This window comes from Salvelinus sp. IW2-2015, linkage group LG26 (genome assembly GCF_002910315.2).
Source record: "Salvelinus sp. IW2-2015 linkage group LG26, ASM291031v2, whole genome shotgun sequence".
NCBI classification, from domain to species: domain Eukaryota; kingdom Metazoa; phylum Chordata; class Actinopteri; order Salmoniformes; family Salmonidae; genus Salvelinus; species Salvelinus sp. IW2-2015.
In genome coordinates this window covers 17478703-17496849 of record NC_036866.1, presented here as the reverse complement: position 1 = coordinate 17496849, position 18147 = coordinate 17478703, and the positions used below count along the sequence as shown (strand labels likewise).

Genomic DNA, 18147 nt, shown 5'->3' with positions numbered 1-18147 from the left:
TTCTGATAGGCTAATTGACATCATTTGAGTCAATTGGAGGTGCACCTGTGGACGTATTTCAACGCCTACGTTCAAACTCAGTGCCTCTTTGCTTGACATCGTGGGAAAATCAAAAGAAATCAGCYAAGACCTCAGAAAAAAAAATTGTAGACCTCCACAAGTCTGGTTCATCCTTGGGAGCAATGTCCAAACGCCTGAAGGTACAATGTTCATATGTACAAACAATAGTACGCAAGTATAAACACCATGGGCCCACGYAGCCGTCATACCGCTCACGAAGGAGATGCGTTCTGTCTCCTAGAGATGAATGTACTTTGGTRYGAAAAGTGCAAATCAATCCCAGAACAACAGCAAAAGACCTTGTGAAGATGCTGGAGGAAACCGGTACAGAAGATAGCCACAGTAAAACGAGTCCTCTGGTCTGATGAAACAAAAATAGAACTGTTTGGCCATAATGCCCATCGTTATGTTTGGAGGAAAAAAGGGGGATGCTTGCAAGCCGAAGAACACCATCCCAACTGTGAAGCACGGGTAGGCGGCGCTTTGCTGCAGGAGGGACTGGTGCACTTCACAAAATAGATGGCATCATAAGGGAGGAAAATTATGTGGATATATTGAAGCAACATCTCAAGACATCAGTCAGGAAGTTAAAGCTTGGTCGCAAATGGGTCTTCCAAATGGACAATGACCCCAAGCATACTTCCAAAGTTGTGGCAAAATGGCTTAAGGACAACAAATTCAAGGTATTGGAGTGGCCATCACAAAACCCTGACCTCARTCCYATAGAAMAWTKGTGGGCAGAACTGAAAAAGCATGTGCGAGCAAGGAGGCCTACAAACCTGACTCAGTTACACCAGCTCTGTCAGGAGGAATGGGCCAAAATTCACCCAATTTATTGTGGGAAGCTTGTGGAAGGCTACCTGAAACATTTGACACAAGTTAAACAATTTAAAGGCAATGCTACCAAATACTAATTGAGTGTATGTAAACTTCTGACCCACAGCTGAAATAAATCATTCTCTGTACTATTATWCTGACATTTCACATTCTTAAAATAAAGTGGTGATCCTAACTGACMTAAAACAGGCCATTTTTACTAGGATTAAATGTCAGGAATTGTGAAAAACTGAGTTTAAATGTATTTGGCCGAGGTGTATGTAAACTTCCGACTTCAACTAGTTGAAATGGAATAATGACAAACATCTTTTTATTTTTGAATTCTGGATTTACTAAGTCAGGTTATCATGGATATGTGTAACTGCAGTGAGATCCCCTCTGGGACCAGAACTGACACCCCCAACTATACAGACACAGCAATACTTATGACATATAGGAACAATATGATCATGTCTGTCATGGAACTATTATTTTCAATGCTCAAATCCAGAAATAGAAAAGGGCTCTTTGTCCCAATCTTCAGTCACATAACATGTCAGAGAAATACTGAAATGTAAACACCTCTCCCACTCAATGATCAGCTGTGTCCTCAGTCACTCAACAAATCTTGACGAGATAAAATATAATAAATAATCATAAATAGTGTAAGTAACACTGCCTGTAACATAGGGGCAGCTCTAGTAGGGACTGGGAGAGGGGGCAGCTATGGTCAGTCAACTCAATTTAAAAGCAGAGCGCTCCTACACAAGACATACATTAAGGCTGCATTGAAACAGGCAGCCCAATTCTGATATTGTTTTCCACAAATAGGTATTTTTACCATTCACATCAGATCTTCAGAGCTGATCTGATTAGTCAAAAGACCAATTAGTGAAAAAAAAGCAGAATTGGGCTGCCTGTTTAAACGCAGCCTATGACTTACACACATGCAAGACAAGAGCTATGTTAAATGCAATTGTTCAAAAGCTCTTCACCCTTCCTTCATAATGATTAACAACTTCCAAGTGCAGGATGGCAAAAATATATATAGTCTCAGTCTTCAGGACTGCAATAGTGTATGATCGGAGGGAAATGGTATGAGGTTAAATGCTCCATCATTCTTGCCAATGCAGGTTAGTCGAACAAATCCAAGTTTGTAGTGTGGTAGTACTGTAGCTACTACATGACAGGAGGTTGTATGAATGGGGCTTGAGAGGAGAAACAGGGTAAGGASTAGTGAAGCCCCTGGCTGACCAGGACCTCTTAGCCCTCCTGTCCAAAGTCCTCTGTGAACTTCCTGACCTTGAACAAGTCTTCACTGTTGACTGTCGGACGTGTGGTGGACAGTGACCGCAACATGTCAGACTGGAGGGCAGAGGGACAAAGCATTAGCGTTGTTCAGTATTTGTACAAATATGAGTGTGTAATGCCTGAATGTGTAAGCAAAATGTGAGTGTCTGTTGTGGATGTTTCTCACCATGCATACGATGGGTTCCAGCAGCTTGTCGCTAGGCACATCCATCCAGGTTAATTCTATGGCAGCTGGGTCCCCAGGCGAACACGGGGTCAGAAGGTCATCCACCATCAATTGACTGTTGGCACGGGATGGCCCTCGCACCTTGAGTACCACAACAAACAAACTCTTAAATATCCTTAATAGCAGAGAAAGAGAAACACCTTTAGTGTACAAGAGTCGACTGCAATAGAGTTACTATATCAAGGGCAATGTTCCATCTAATCTGCGTGCGGCCACGCAGCTCCCCAGGACTGCCACGCAGAGTGCAAAAGAAATATCAGCCCATGGAGAGAAGCACAAGATTGAACTTCACTCAACTTTCTAGAGTTTTCCCTTCTTAACACTATCAACCTTTCTCTTTACTGTGTGAATTGGGATCGAATCAACTCAATATTAGCCACTTTCAATGCAACATACTTAAACAAAACGAACTACGAAGGATGTTTTGTTGTAGGTAGAACACATTGGAGTAGGATTCTATTACACACGACCCAGCCCATACTCTACACAGACCTGTGCGGCATAGCCAATCAGAGCTGCAGTAGGCCTTTATGCAAATAGACCATTGCAATATATATGGATCCGTGCTATTTACTATGAACTGGACTGTGTTACCAGCTGTGGTCTTGAGTAGATGGGCTTGTTTKGAGATCAAAGCAAGAGCTGCATGTAGCCACATGTGCACATTTTGTTCATATCTTCTGCTAGGGGCAGTGTTGTATTTTGAGACAGGCTTAAATAAGCTAAGTAGCCAATAGACAGAGGGTAGCATAATTGGTCTGATTCTCTTTAATAATGATATGGGAATAATAATGCATTTGATTTGGTAAAGTGGTTTCTTGTATCAAAAACATTTTCATTCACCTTGTCTAAAGGACAAGTGGATAAACAGGTCCATGTCCAGCCCTGCATGTTTTTTGTTTTTTTCAATGGAATGTAGGCCTACATTGAATACCACACATTGGCTGCTACTGTAGGTTGAATGATAGAACAGGTATTTAAATGTTAAAATGTTATGGGATGTATTTTCTCCATTGTTTTTGATGGTAGGCCACTCTGGTAGACCTACATTATGAGCAAATAGTCACAGTAGCCTACTTGGCCACTGTTAAAACTAACTTAAAGCAGGTTCAGCCTCAGTGTTCACAGTAAATGCACGCTGGAAGTTGCACAGAATTTTCACAAATTCAGACCTGAAATTTGCTCAGGGAGGAAAAAGTTAGAGGGAACATCATGGGTATAAATTACCTTTTTGAAGTGTGTGGCTGACTGCACTTTCCTGACAGGCTGCATGAGGGCATCTCGTACAATGACGCTGATGTCAGCCCCGGAGTAGCCTTCTGTCTTTTTGGCGAGCTGACGAAGGTCTGCGTCACTCAGGCTGTGGGGTGTGTTGCCCAGGTGCAGCCGGAACATCTGKGACCTGGCGGGCTCCTCTGGGAGAGGGATGTAGATACGCTTCTCAAACCTGACAGTGACATAATTCTGATGAGAATGCTTGACGATGAGTATTGTATCAATTAGGAAATCATTTTTGCTTGAACAAAACATTTCCCATTTTGGGTGCTTATCTACTGTTCTACAAACATTTCAAGAAAACTCCAGGACTGGTCTTCCACTCAATGGAATCTACATTAATAGGTACAGACAGCATAAACAAATATTCAGGCTGTATCATTACTTTTGTGAATCTGTTAAACAAACATACTGTATATCCCATCCCAACCTGCCCCCTTATTGATCACTGACCTTCTACGGATGGCAGCATCCAGAACCCAGGGAATATTAGTGGCCCCAAGGGTGAGGATTCCATCGTTGTTGTTGCCCACACCTGCCAATCAGAGAGTAGGAATGAAGACTATGTAAGCCTGATGCTTATATAGAACATGTTACGCATTGAATCGGAAAGGTCAAGTCAACTGATGCAGTAGACTTTTAAGTTAAGTCCTCTTTCATGGGGCGTTTGTTTGATCTGAAGTCTAAAAGCTGTCTTGGCAGAAAGTGGGGAGTGGGTATAGACTGTAGACTAAATGCTCACCTTGCATCTGTACCAGGAACTCGGTCTTAATCCGCCGGGCTGCCTCACTCTCATTCTCATTCCTGGAGCCACAGAGTGAGTCCACCTCGTCAATAAAGATGATGGAGGGCTTGTGCTGACGGGCAAGCTCAAACAGGTTCTTCACCAGTCTGATGGATAGAGAGAAAGAGAGGCACAAACATTCAAGAGGATACTTATGCTCACTTCGAGGCAAGCAACACTGAAGCATGCATGAGAGCGCCAGCTGTTCCGGACGAGTGTGTGATCACGCTCTCCGTAGCCAATGTGAGCAAGAGCTTTAAACAGGTCAACATTCACAAGAGCCAGATAGATTACCAGGACGTGTACTCAAGGCATGCACGGACCAACTGGCAAGTGTCTTCACTGACATTTTCAACCTCTCCCWGACCGAGTCTGTAATACCTACGTGTTTCAAGCAGACCACCATAGTCCCTGCGCCCAAGAACACTAAGGTAACCTGCCTAAATGACTACCGTTCCGTAGCTCTCACGTCGGTAGCCATGAAGTGTTTGAAAGGCTGGTCATGGCTCACATCAACACCATCATCCCGGAAACCCTAGACCCACTCCAATTTGCATACCGCCCCAACAGATCCACAGAGGACGCAATCTCAATCGCACTTCACACTGCCCTTTCCCACCTGGACAAAAGGAACACCTTTGTGAGAATGCTGTTCATTGGCTACAGCTCAGCGTTCAACACCATAGTGCCCACAAAGATCATCACTAAGCTAAGGACCCTGGGAGTTAACACCTCCCTCTGCAACTGGATCCTGGACTTCCTGATGGGCCGCCCCCCGGTGGTAAGGGTAGGCAACAACACATCTGCCACGCTGATCCTCAATACAAGGTCCCATCAGGGGTGTGTGCCGAGTCCCCTCCTGTACTGTGTGGACAAGCATGAATCCAATACCATYATTAAGTTTGCTGACGACACAACAGTGGTAGGCCTGATCAACAACGACACAGACTATAGGGAGGATGTCAGAGACCTGGCAKTGTGGTGCCAGGACAACAACCTTTCACTCAACGTGAGTAAGACAAAGGAGCTGATTGTGAACTACAGGAAAAGGAGGGCCGACACACACCCCCATTCACATAAACAGGGCTGTAGTGGAGCAGTTTGAGAGTTTCAAGGTCCTTGGTGTCCACATCACCAACAAACTATCATGGTCCAAACACACCAAGACAATCATGAAGAGGGCACTACAATGCCTTTTCCCCCTCAGGAGACTGAAAAGATTTGGCATGGGTCCCCAGATACTCAAAAAGTTTTACAACTGCACAATCGAGAGCATCCTGACCGGTTGCATCACCGCCTGGTATGGCAACTGCTATGCATCTGACCGTAAGGTGCTACAGAGGGTAGTGCGTACGGCCCAGTACATCACTGGGCCTAAGCTTCCTTCCATCCAGGACCTATATACTAGGCATGTCAGAGGAAGGTCCAAAAAATTGTCAAAGACTCCAGACACCCAAGTCATGGACTGTTCTCTCTGCTACCATTTGAGCTCCAAGTCTAGGTTCAAAAGGCTCCTTAACAGCTTCTACCCACAAGCCATAAGACTCCTTAACAATTAATCAAATGGCCACCCGGACTATTTTGCATTAACCCCCCCCCCTTTGTTTTTCACACCGCTGCTACTCGCTGTTTATCTATGCATAGTCACTTTACCCCTACCTACATGTACAAATTACCTCGATCATTGACTCGATACAGRTAGCCGCTGTATATAGCCTCATTATTGTTATGGAGTGCGTTTTTTAAACTTTAGTTTATTTAGTAAATATTTTCTTAAAACTGCATTGTTGGTTAAGGGCTTGTAAGTAAGCATTTCACAGTAAGGTCTACATCTGTTGTATTCAGCGCATGTGAGAAATAAAATTAGATTTGACACATAAGTATCAGTGAGATTTTTTTTTTGTCTAATCAGGTGTGGATGCATAATGGGGATTTACATGAACAGTAGAATTACAAATAAGAAATTATGTCTCACTTCTCACTCTCTCCAAGCCACTTGGACATGAGGTCTGATGATGACACAGAGAAGAAGGTGGAGTTGTTGGCTTCTGTGGCTACTGCTTTGGCCAGGTAAGACTTTCCTGTCCCAGGGGGACCAAAGAGAAGAATCCCTCTCCATGGAGTGCGTTTGCCTGCAACCAGAGATACATTCAAGCATAATGAACAAATAGACAGAATACACATACAGTATTATATCATTATGGTGACATGTCCATGCAGAACATAGTGAGAAAGAGAGTATATATGTGAGGGGGGAAAAGGCAGTAGTCTAACCTGTGAAGAGGTGAGGGAATTTAATGGGCAGGATTACAGCTTCCTTCAGGGCCTCCTTAGCTCCCTCCAGCCCAGCTACATCGTTCCACCGGACATTGGGCTTTTCCATTACAATGGCACCTGTACCAGGACATGGATCAGTTTAGCATCAAAGTTAATTTCCCTCATGAACATCACAGACAGTTTAGACAGCTGGTGTGTGAAAGAGGAGACAAACACACACTCACCCATCAGTTGCTCCTGCAGTTTCTTTCTCTCTGGGTTTTCACCCTCGCTGTCACTGTCACTCCTAAAAGGAATGTGTAATGTGAAACAAACTATTTGGTGCTGGTGACAATGTGGCACTTATTTGATTTCTCTCGACTCAACCCCATTCGATACGTGGAACGGATGTGGGTGGGTCTATGTCTACATAAGGGTGCTAATTWWAAAAAAACTCACAAAAGCTCTGACGAAGGCCGTGAGGCCGATACGTAAGCTTATTACAGATCAGTGATACTATCAAGAGCAGTGTGCGGTTTCCTTTTTCCTTCATGTTGTCTGTTTGGCAAAATGTTATTTCCTAGGTATGCTTGTGTTAATGTAGGACAGTGTCTCTGTGAACAGATGTGTGACAACATACTTATCATTACTCTGTGCTTCCTTGACAGGCTTCTTCCCTGTTTTTTCTTTGTTTTTCAAGAAATCTTTGAGTTTCTCGGCCCGGTCTAGGTACTGCATACACTTCCCACGTATGCTCTCCTTTGCCTTGTCACTGTGTGCCTCATCTGGAAGAAGAAATCAAAACACATTACTTTTTGTCTTCAAAAACAACAACCTCATTTCTACTCTGAATACTTAAACAAATTGGACTGTGGACAGAAAAATATTACATTTCACACTCACACTTGATAGCATGCAGGAAGTACTCCACTGCATGCTGGTAAAGGCGCAAGGCTTCCTCATAGTTCTTGTTCTTGTCCTCCTCTGTGGCTTTGGTCACAAGATCAATCGCTTTCTGTGTGAGGGAAGAGAGGAAGGGATGAACCATATAAATGAAACAGGGGAGTCCAGGTTCAGACCATGGGTCAAACCAAACAAATAAACTGTAGATTTACCTTTAAGGTTGGAATCCATAAACTGTAACAGATTATATCTGACATTTACAGACTAATAACTAATAGTACTCACTAGACTTGACTAGCAAACTATTTTGTTTGCAAGACATTCCATTACAATATACATGGCCTCGTAACAGTTATTTGTGCCAATGGTCAAACTACCAACAGTGGAAAATGTGGTGTTATTGTTGTAGCTACAGTATTCAGTTCAATAACAAGTTGACTGGTAACTATTAAGCAGAATGTATAATAGTGTAGCTAGTAAACTAATGGTGATAACGTTAGCTACATTTTGTTGACACAAGTTAGCAAGTAACGTAGCGAACGCTAGCTASCTAATGTTTTGCTACCTGTAATGTTGACGTTGTCATTTCATCTCACTCTTTTGCTCTTCGCCCAGCGTCTCTGATGCTAATTCAAGGTATCTTTAGAAATATGGTTGGTATATTTTCAGGAGAGGTGTTGCTACAAAATTATGACAAAGGTAGCTTCGCTAGCCTATTTGACAGCCACTGCCCAGGCAACAGCAACAACCGTAGCTAGTGGTAACTACAGACGTTCATGCAGCGTCTGCGTCACTTTTGAAAGAGAAGAAAAACATTAGTACTGACGCCTAGCGGATAGGATGATTACTGAGTCAGATTCTTATTATTTTTTTAAAGAGGAGTGGCACGGTATTTCGAAAAAAAAAAAAATGTTATGCTTTTCTGAACCAGCTTTCTTTCCATTGCAATGACAGACATCAAATCCATTTGTTACAGTTGGACATTAACATGTTTTATTCTTATAGATATTTACATTTTAGATTATTACATTATCATACATCTTAATAYAGGTTTGGAAGTCTAAAATACTTTGCATATAACAGGTTTGCAGCAGCAGGGTTTCTCCTGTGCTTTCTCTGCTAAATGATTGTGTGGAACGCAAGCTGCCACATGTAACTTTGGTTAAAAAACCCTTTCTCAACAAAAAAAAAGCTTTTCTTTGCAATAACAGTATATCACTCAAAACTAACAACCAAAAGAGAAAGATATGACAGTTTGACAATGTGAAATGCTAATTAAGATACATTCATGGGTAAATTAAGGTGGCTATCAAGCTAGAAATTGAACAGTTCAGGTATTGATAAGAATGTCCATTATTAGAAGTAGGCCTACAGAGACTGAATTGGGATAGAGTTCAGTCATACAATTGGCAGCATCCACTAGGCCCCACTTACAGTATCCGCTTACATACTGAGACAAGCTGTTAGGGTGATCACGTGGTAGAGCAGGGTCTGAAAAATAGCTTTTACATATGTAGGACTCAGAGGTCACATACAGCAAGATGATAAGCTTATACAGGGATAAAACAAAATAAAAGAATAGCATCCCATTTGTTCTAGTAAAAGCATCCAGCTTCCTTTCACTAAATGGACATGATGAGGTACCATATTACAGCTGAAATTGTGTTTTCTCAGAGATCATAGTGCTGAATGAACATCTTTGAACATTCTTTATAGGTATATATTTTGCTTATTTTAATTATGTACTGGATGGAAACATTCCCCAGAACACTTAGCAGACAGCTTGTAGCTCAGTGACTTTACTGTGGATGCCTATTGACAGTAAATATTATGTTTACATGGTGTGTATGCAACACTTCCTCAGGAATCACAGAAAAATATGAGGTCAGAAAAAGGCAGAGAAGCTTAGGTATGACCTCATGAGCTTTAATAGAAAGCATTGGCTTAGGGCTAATGCAGAAGGGAATGATAAAGGGAAGTGGTGTTCTCAGGCAGCATGGGACAATGGTTTGGCAGTGTGACTAGCCTACTGGAGGGCAGGTTGACTTTGARGCAGGTGACAGGGGTCACTGGCGTTACGCCATGGTTTTGTAAATGCTCAAAAAGAGCATCACATTTTCATAGTCAAGTCATGCTAAACATAGGATATGCATACAAAATAATTAACTGAAATACATTACAGAAATAGCATGTTAACAATAAAAGAATAATACTATTGCTGTGCATGTTGTTGAAAGCTTACTTTGCTTTAAAACCTATTACCTTTTCAAAATAAAAAATACTTTTACACACACACACTAAAAATAGCATTTATGACTACATGTAACAAGGCACAGTTGGCAATCCTGATTATAACAGTCATTTTGGATAATGTGCTAGATAATCAGTTTTTGGGTAACAGGCACTCTATAAAGCCAACAGAAATGCAAAAGTATAAACCCATTCAATCTGGCAGTATGCTCTAGGCCACTCACACGCAGTCATCAACTTGGAAACCCAATTGACACATGCTCATATGAACAAAGTCGTACTCTGTTTATCACAAAATCACACATTCGCCTGACAAGAACAGAGTACATGCATAAAAAATAGCCAAAAGTACATCGGAAGGCTGTGATGAATGATACATAGTAAAAATAAGAATATTTATGCATATGTTCCCGACTCCAGCCTCTTCCCACTTCACGTCAGCAGGCCCAGACGAGTCAGTTTGGCAGACAGGAAGGAATGAAGAACAAACACCATGGGCTTGGGGCCAGAGTGCAGGTCAAACACCTGAAAGACAGAGACAAGATAAAAAATACAAACAGTACATTAATCAATACAGTCAATGGACTTTTAGACAATTGCACTCTAACAGTGATGTAGCTTACCATTTCACCCTCTGGACCTCCAAAGTCCAGATAGAGGTTGCGGATCCCGTCATCTGCAGACATCTTCAGCTTCTCGAAGGGGTATCTGAAGAGCACAGCACCCCCTGCAGACTCTCCTGGCTCCCGGGTCACAGTGAAGCCCTTCTCATAGTGCAGTATGAGGCGAACGTCCTGCCTGTTCAGCATGCAACCTGAGGTACAGAGGGAGGGAAGTGTGAGAACAGTACTGCACAAAGTAAACGTGTGTGTGGGTGTGTGTAATTGGAACAGTATGTGCCTGTGTGAAAGAGTTTATGAACATGTTTGTGTTGCAGTGGAATAGGGAAGGAAAAGACCGAACATTTCCAGCACATACTAGCAGCCAACTATTGTTCTCTATTGAGTGGAAACATTCCCCCAACTGACTATGCTTCTTCCTTTACAACTTTTTCCCCCCCACTGGTGTTTTTGGTACATTCACTTTTTTCAGTCACCACTTCCTGTATCACTGTGAGAAGTGAATCATGTGATTCCAAAGCCTCACTCAATAATATATGCAGATAGTTAGACAAACCAACATTAGACATACAGACAGACACACACACTCACCAATGGAGACCTCCTTAATGAGTTCTGCGGCAGCATGCGCCCCCTGCACCAGGGCCCGGGTCCACGAGGACAGGTCCCAGTGTGTCTCCACCCGGAACACATGGGACTCGATGCCCCGCCCTGTACCCGTCCGAGTGGCAAACACCAGGTCTGCCCCCTGCGCCGGGGAACTGCGGGCACTGCCAGAGTGCACCAGTCTACAGAGAAACAGGAACAAACTACAAGGTTATATCAACTCACTGTTTGCTCCTCCCACAAGTGATTTTTAAACAGCTTACAGTGATTCATAAGTTATGATAACAAAATGCCAACACATCGCAGAGTGAAAATGGCAGAGAGAGAGAGAAAGAGAAGGAGAGAGAGACAGACAAAGAGAAATACAACCTACATTCTAATTCTGTCTGGCAAACTTGTTGTCCTACCTTGTGGCAAGTAGTGGGTGTGTGAGCATGGGTGTGGACCAGGCTTCGCGGTTCCATGGCACTGATTCAAACAGCAGGATATCTTTCTCTGTCAGTGCCATGACGATTGGTCGGAACTGGTGCCGCCCACCATCCAGCTGGACCTACACCATAAAGAAAGAGAGACAGCATGAGAGAAGTGTGTCAAAGTGCTTATGTAATTTCTGATGAGGTTTTCCACATCTGTTTGTGTAGTTGTGTGGGTGTCATGCTAGGTGGGCCCAGAGGAAAGTTAATGCAACGGCAGCTTCCTTTTGTTCTGTCTCAAAGTGCTTCCTGTCAACCCCCAACATGGCCAACTAAAAACACACACAGACAATATCTATACATTTAACATGGTGTACTGACACTACACCGCTACCCACTTTGTGGACTATTGCTCCCATGCTGCTATGCCCTGTGGACTATTGCTCCCATGCTGCTATGCCCTGTGGACTATTGCTCCCATGCTGCTATGCCCTGTGGACTATTGCTCCCATGCTTCTATGCCCTGTGGACTATTGCTCCCATGCTGCTATGCCCTGTGGTCTTTACTCCCATGCTGCTATGCTATGTGGATTATTCTCCCATGCTGCTATGCTATGTGGATTATTACTCCCATGCTGCTATGCTATGTGGATTATTACTCCCATGCTTGCTATGCCTATGGTGGGATTATTACTCCCATGCTGCTATTGCTATGTGGATTATTACTCCCATGCTGCTATGCTATGTGGATTATTACTCCCATGCTGCTATGCTATGTGGATTATTACTCCCATGCTGCTATGCCCTGTGGACTATTTGCTACATTCATTTTGTTCAGCTGTTTCTCTTTTCCCCCATTGTTGACCTTTCTTCAATTGTGTTGTCTCTATTGTTCTTTTTAATTATGTGTAACGTGTGCTGTGACTTGTGGCCCATGTAAACTGCACTTTAAATAAAATCTGATTCGCACAACATATAAGACATCACATTTAAAAGACTACAGAATATCACAACTGAAAGTTCAGAACAAAACACAGTGACCCATTTATAAAACTCTTCACAGTACACATGCACTATTATACAAGGCTGAACAACACTACACAATGCTGTATGTGTGAATCTGTACATAAGTGTATTTGACAGCAACATACAGTACTTTAATTGGATTATTTTGCTTAATATTTAGTGTGTTTGTGTAATTTATTCTAAAGGCCTATATGAGTGCAGTACCTGTTCTGCCAGCCAGCTGATGTGTTTGAGTTGGGGGTGTGACCCAGTGGTGCTGGAGCCCAGGTAGGAGTTGATGTGGGCCAGGGTCTGGGGCAGCAGGGCAGCAATGTTGGTGTGGATTGCTGTGAACCAGGAGTGGGCGCTGGGGCCATCCTTACAGCGCATCACTACCGTGTGCTGGCCATCAGGAGAGTGCAGCTCCAAGAGCCTTTGGGAGTCAACAGTCCTCATCATTATCTTACTAAAACATACCAAACCAACATTCTCATTATGTTTCCTATTTTCCCTCTTATGCCACATTTCAATTGCACACACACACACGCACGCACGCAATGCAGGTCTTACCTGTTCTCCAGGTCAGGCATGGTCAAGTTCCTGCTGATAAAGCACATTTTGAGGAGGATGACCTTCCTGTCCTTGGCCCCACTGTGTTTGGGGGACCCAGAGTCCTCACTGCCACTGAAGTTGGGGGACTGAGGATGCACCCCATCCCACGGCAGGTCTGCCACCAAGGAGGGCTTCTTAAACAGTGGGGAAACCTCTCTGATATATTTAACTACAGAAACGCAGAAAGACACAAAATTAAGAACATTAGTGATTAATTATGCATAGACCTCAAGTTGTACAAAAATGTGTCTAAACGCAACACACGATTGATCATGTTTTAGACTGTGGTTTAAAAGTTACAACGCTCAATTAAAGAGTAATACATGTCTTATAAGGATGTATTCGTCTCTCGTGGAGTTGCTCTGAGTAGGAGAGTTGGCGGTGCAGATGTGTGCTTGGCAGGTCGGCTGCTTGGAGAAGAATGGCTTTGACTGAAATCATGAATTCAGTTTCCAAATTTGGTCCTGCGGCCTATTCCACTTCTCCTCTCTCTCTCTTCTCTACTGGTGTATGTTAGTCCTCTGGGTCGCTCTGCTCTGACTGAGAAATTCGATACGAGGAGCTGAAAAGATGAGGTAATTGTTGCATGTAGGAGAGGATTAGGGTTGTGAAAGTAATTGGCTCAAACATATAGTATGAATATGGGTGGACTGTGTGTGTGTGTTTGTGTGTGTGTTTGTGTGTGTAATTTGACAGAAAGAGGGAGGTAGCAGTAGAGGTAGTGGTGAGGCAATAGGTCAAGGATTGGAACCCATTTCCAAGACCCTGCAAACCACACTGTTCTTACTAACAGTGTCAGTGAATATTTCTGCTTATGCAAGTCTTTTGGTGTGTATATGTACTGTATGCGTGTATGTATGTGTTTCAGGAAGCGGCTGGCCCTCTAGACATGAGCTAGAGCATGAGGAAACCCCTACCCAAACCCAACCCTGAAGAAATCAAGATGTACAGAGGCTGCTACAGTCACACTGCGAATCCTGATGAAGCAAAATAAAGATTACACTCACTGCCATAGTGGCATATGCCCAATACACACCGCCACATGTTTGAGTGAGGAGTAATAAATGACGAATCAAGTTAACGTAATTATGCTCAGTCAAGACTTCTTCCAGTCACAACACCACTGCAGTGTTCCAATGTGGTTATCAAAGTCATGGTATATTTAAGTACAGGTTCTGTCTGTGTGTGGCATTCCTACTGTACTGTAGCTCTGGTATCTGTATGGATATTCTTTAGCAATGATACGTTGGGCTATAGGTGACAAAGACGTTATGACACTGGCTCGCATTCAGAGGGAAGATACATATTGGAGACTTGGAGATTTACCACTACATCTCCATCTGCCAACACTCTCTGCTTGAGTAAGTGCAGACTGCAGTGGAACAAGGAGGATGTTTGGGCTAGTTGGTGTTTTATGGCAGAGTATTCTGTTGAACTGAACGAGGAGAAAGTGTGTCCCACACCCAACATGGAGTTAAAACTTTGTGAAAAGTTCTGAGTCAGATAGTTGGTTCCAGAAGCTGCTCTCACTGTCCCTCTCTGGTGCTGTTTAAAGATCTCATTATAACTGTCAGCATTGTCACTCAGCTCCAGTTCAGATTTTAATTAGGGCAGTACACAGATGACAGTGTGTGTGTGTGTGTGTGTGTGTAAGAGCGAAAGAAAGAATGAAAGAATAAAAGAAAAGAGAGAGAGAGAGATTGAGAGAGATGAGACAAGGTGCCATCACACATAGCTGGAGCTAGTTTGTCTCTCTCCCTCCATACCTCTATGCCCACAGCAATGCAGAGGAATGAGACAGAGAGGAGGAAGGGGAGAAGAGCCAAGGGAATCTGTCTGACTCCAACTTATATTTGGCTGAAGGAGTTGAGGTTCAATCCCCCATGGGTTGATGCATACATTTGCTCTCTTCTTCTTGTAGCCTTCATCCGGGTATGGCTTTAAGTGATCGGTTACACCACAGACCCTTACCACGGTTTTTCTTTTGACCAAAATCCCCCTATGGTTTGTCCAGCTTCACCCTCTTTTCTCTCCCCCTCCCCCTGCCACAGACTGTGTGCTGCCAGGCCTTTAATGCGAACAGTGTGACACACCTCCCAGAGGGGGGGGGGGGGGGGGGGGGTGTAGAAGGCTCTGGAGAGGCTCCCTCTGCTCCCCACAAAAATATACACACCTGCCCCCCACTCAAAAAAGCTCCCTCTGCTGCTCCCATTCAAACACACACACACACACACACCTATCCCATTCCTCGCCTCTTTTCACCCTGAGCTGGATCACAAAAGGATGGCATGCCATTTGGCAGAAGCATTGTATATATCCAGTATGTGGATTAAAAAAAACATTATAGAAAGTGCACATGCTGCTACACTGTCCATGCAATGAATCACACAAACAAATGTCTTAGCTAAGTAGGTTATGGTCAGATATTTATGTGGATATCCCTCTCTGTTTACAGACACAGACAACTTGAAAAAACAATAAGACAGAGACTGGAGAGCAAATGTGCCTTTCCACTGATATTAATCAATAACGACAGTGTTACTTTAATTAATGACATACAATATTAACCTGGATTCATACTTCATATGTGGTGGCTTTTATGACGCATTGCAGAATCAAGTGAAATGTTCAATGGTCATTGGTCAGTAAGTTTTGGCTTGTGAACAAAAGAAAATAACTGTCTCTAATCGGGCCTGTCCCCATTTTATGAATACAGTCTTTGTCTCTTTGTAGTGTTCTTATTCTTCCTTTTGACCAGACAATGGCCTCCTCCTCTATCCACCAACGAGCAGACAAACTAAACAAGACAGCCATGAGCCAATGTACTAACTGAATGACGTTAGTCAATGTCCATTACAGTGAGCTCATGTTTATTATGAACGGCGAAATAAAGCAGCTATCGTATTAGTTAGAAACACAACATCCATGCCTGTGTGAGAGTTTTACACAGGCCTGGGAAGCAACCTGGTTGAGGAATGTGAAGTCACTAATTGCTGTAATGTCTAGCGTTTATGTATTGTGTACATTACAGATTGGTCTGGAAATTGAAACCTCATTCTGACCTTCAGAGGATGAGGAGAATGCAGACAGATTGGAATTGGGGTCCATTTACAAACACCACAACTCACTCCCTGTCATTCTAACAAACAGTGACAGGCAACTGGCACATTCCTTAAACAAAATCCCAGGTTTTCCGCAATGGAGAGACAGAGATTACACAAATTTATTTAGGACTATTAGGCCTATTTCAGACGAGAAGCAGAAAATACTACTTTATTTTGGGRGTTATAGTGGGAACTCATTTGACTTGCTAAATGACACAAACTGCGTCACACTAACTACATCTCTACATCCAACCTTATTCACTATTCATGCTGGGTTAATTTGCAAACCATTAACCACCACACAGTGCATTTCAGCCCCTGACCAGTTGTTTCCGAACCCTGGGCTTCACACTGAAGTGCTCTTAAAATCAATATAAGAGCACACAAACGTGCTGATTCACCGCTTTAGCATACAATGACCTATCTGAAATAATCCACTTCCACAAATACAATGTAGCTAATTTTGTAACCACTGTGCAATACTTTCGTGTTTACAATAGGCCTAAAGATAGGCTACGTTGAGTCAGTTGACACCGCCCCCTATAMAATCTCATCAATGGTTGTGGAGTGTGAACATGTTACATTGTAGCCTATAGCTATGCGCTGTGGTCTGGCAATGTGCTAGAAAGTAAACATTGTAGCCTAAAACCATGGCCAGAATTCTGGCTACGTTGAAAATAAATGAAAAAGTAGCCTGGTCATCAATTAGTTCATCTAACTGGCTGGTCATTATCTTATTTTAGGTATTTCTGTGTGTATTTCCTGATGCAATATTCGGCCCACAGCTGCATCCTAGGCCTAGGCTGCATCTTCTAAGAAAGAGGCAGAATAAAGTCGCATTTGGCTATAAAGCGAACATTGTTTTGGCTACTACTGAAGGCTGCTGTCAGATTGACTGGCCTTCTCAAATCCCCGCAATTGCGTTTGGAAACTTACCCTCAAGCGTAACCTCTTTCCCGGCCTTTTTTAGAGCCTGCACCGCTAGATCATGCGTAGCCTCCCTGAGGTCATTTCCATTGACTGACAGGATCGCGTCGCCGACCCGAAGAGCCCGACTCTGATCAGCTGCAAGTCCGGGGAAGATCTTGGATATGAGGATGGGCATTCGGTTTTCCCGACCCCCCTTGATACTGATCCCCAACCCACCAGACTCTTGTTTTACAACTCTAACTTTACGCACAGCTTCTGATGCGCCGGATTCTAAATTGATGGAAGTTTCGCCATGCCTGGAACTGAAGCTAGATCCAGGACTACCGTAACTGGACCCCGGGCTGCCAAAATCAGAGTTCGTACCATTATCACGATTATACTTGCCAGAGCTGGGGCTATTAAAACCGTCGTAGTGACCCCGGTTGATGCCCCCGCGCGCTGGGCTACCGCTTCGTCCTAGCGCACCATGGTTCGGATGTTGCTCTGGGTTTGAGGTTTGACCACGGTTCGAATTTCCCGACGCTAAACCCGGGTCGTTTCCGTTAGACATTCCATTCCGCAGGCCCGCTGAATTGGTGTAATCCAAGTTGTTCCCGTGTTCGCTTATCTCTGTTTCGGCCGTTAATGTGAAAGTCTCGCGGGTCAATTCGGCCGCTACCCGAATCCAGCGGTCCCGTAGCAAAAGGTCTAATTGACCATTTTTGTCCGCTCGTGTCCAGACAGCCATCCTGGTAGTCCGCGGTAGATTTCAGACTAAACTCATGATGAACTTTTCCTATTTTCAGAGTGCGTAGGCTACCCAAGCACTAGCCTACACTACATTTGACACACCCACTTACGCACAGATTGCAGGAAAATGTTTAAACAAAAAAAAGTGTAAGGGAACAAATGCCTCTGATGGACTCCCTCTTCATTTGGGGTGCTGAAGCGGGCCGCCTGCTGAGTAAAAACTCGGAGCCGGATGACAGAAACAGCC

General features: G+C 43.5%; 2 protein-coding genes across 2 annotated transcripts; both read right to left on the bottom strand.

Annotated features, from left to right (window-relative positions):
* Positions 1-1603: 1603 nt before the first annotated feature.
* vps4a (vacuolar protein sorting 4 homolog A) lies at positions 1604-8408 on the bottom strand. Its single transcript, XM_023971985.2, has 11 exons — positions 8197-8408; positions 7632-7743; positions 7369-7513; positions 6974-7035; positions 6747-6866; positions 6448-6604; positions 4431-4579; positions 4142-4223; positions 3641-3860; positions 2354-2494; positions 1604-2241 (listed from the first exon to the last, which is right to left on the bottom strand). The coding sequence occupies exons 1-11, from the start codon at positions 8215-8217 to the stop codon at positions 2140-2142; spliced, it is 1311 nt and encodes a 436-aa protein (XP_023827753.1). The 5' UTR covers positions 8218-8408; the 3' UTR covers positions 1604-2139.
* Positions 8409-9354: 946 nt separating this feature from the next.
* Positions 9355-18107, bottom strand: LOC111952408 (syntrophin, beta 2). Its single transcript, XM_023971039.2, has 7 exons — positions 17178-18107; positions 13096-13306; positions 12751-12958; positions 11515-11657; positions 11093-11289; positions 10505-10695; positions 9355-10406 (listed from the first exon to the last, which is right to left on the bottom strand). Exons 1-7 carry the CDS (start codon positions 17896-17898, stop codon positions 10314-10316), a joined length of 1764 nt encoding a protein of 587 aa, XP_023826807.1. The 5' UTR covers positions 17899-18107; the 3' UTR covers positions 9355-10313.
* Positions 18108-18147: the final 40 nt, after the last annotated feature.

Coding starts and splice junctions, on each gene's coding strand:
- LOC111952408 (XM_023971039.2), bottom strand. CDS start 17,898: ATGGCTGTCTGGACACGAGCGGACAAAAATGGTCAATTAGACCTTTTG. Junction 13,307..17,177: donor GAAAGAGGTTACGCTTGAGG/GTAAGTTTCCAA, acceptor GCGTTTCTGTAG/TTAAATATATCAGAGAGGTT. Junction 11,290..11,514: donor CACCCACTACTTGCCACAAG/GTAGGACAACAA, acceptor GTTTCTCTGTAG/ACTGGTGCACTCTGGCAGTG.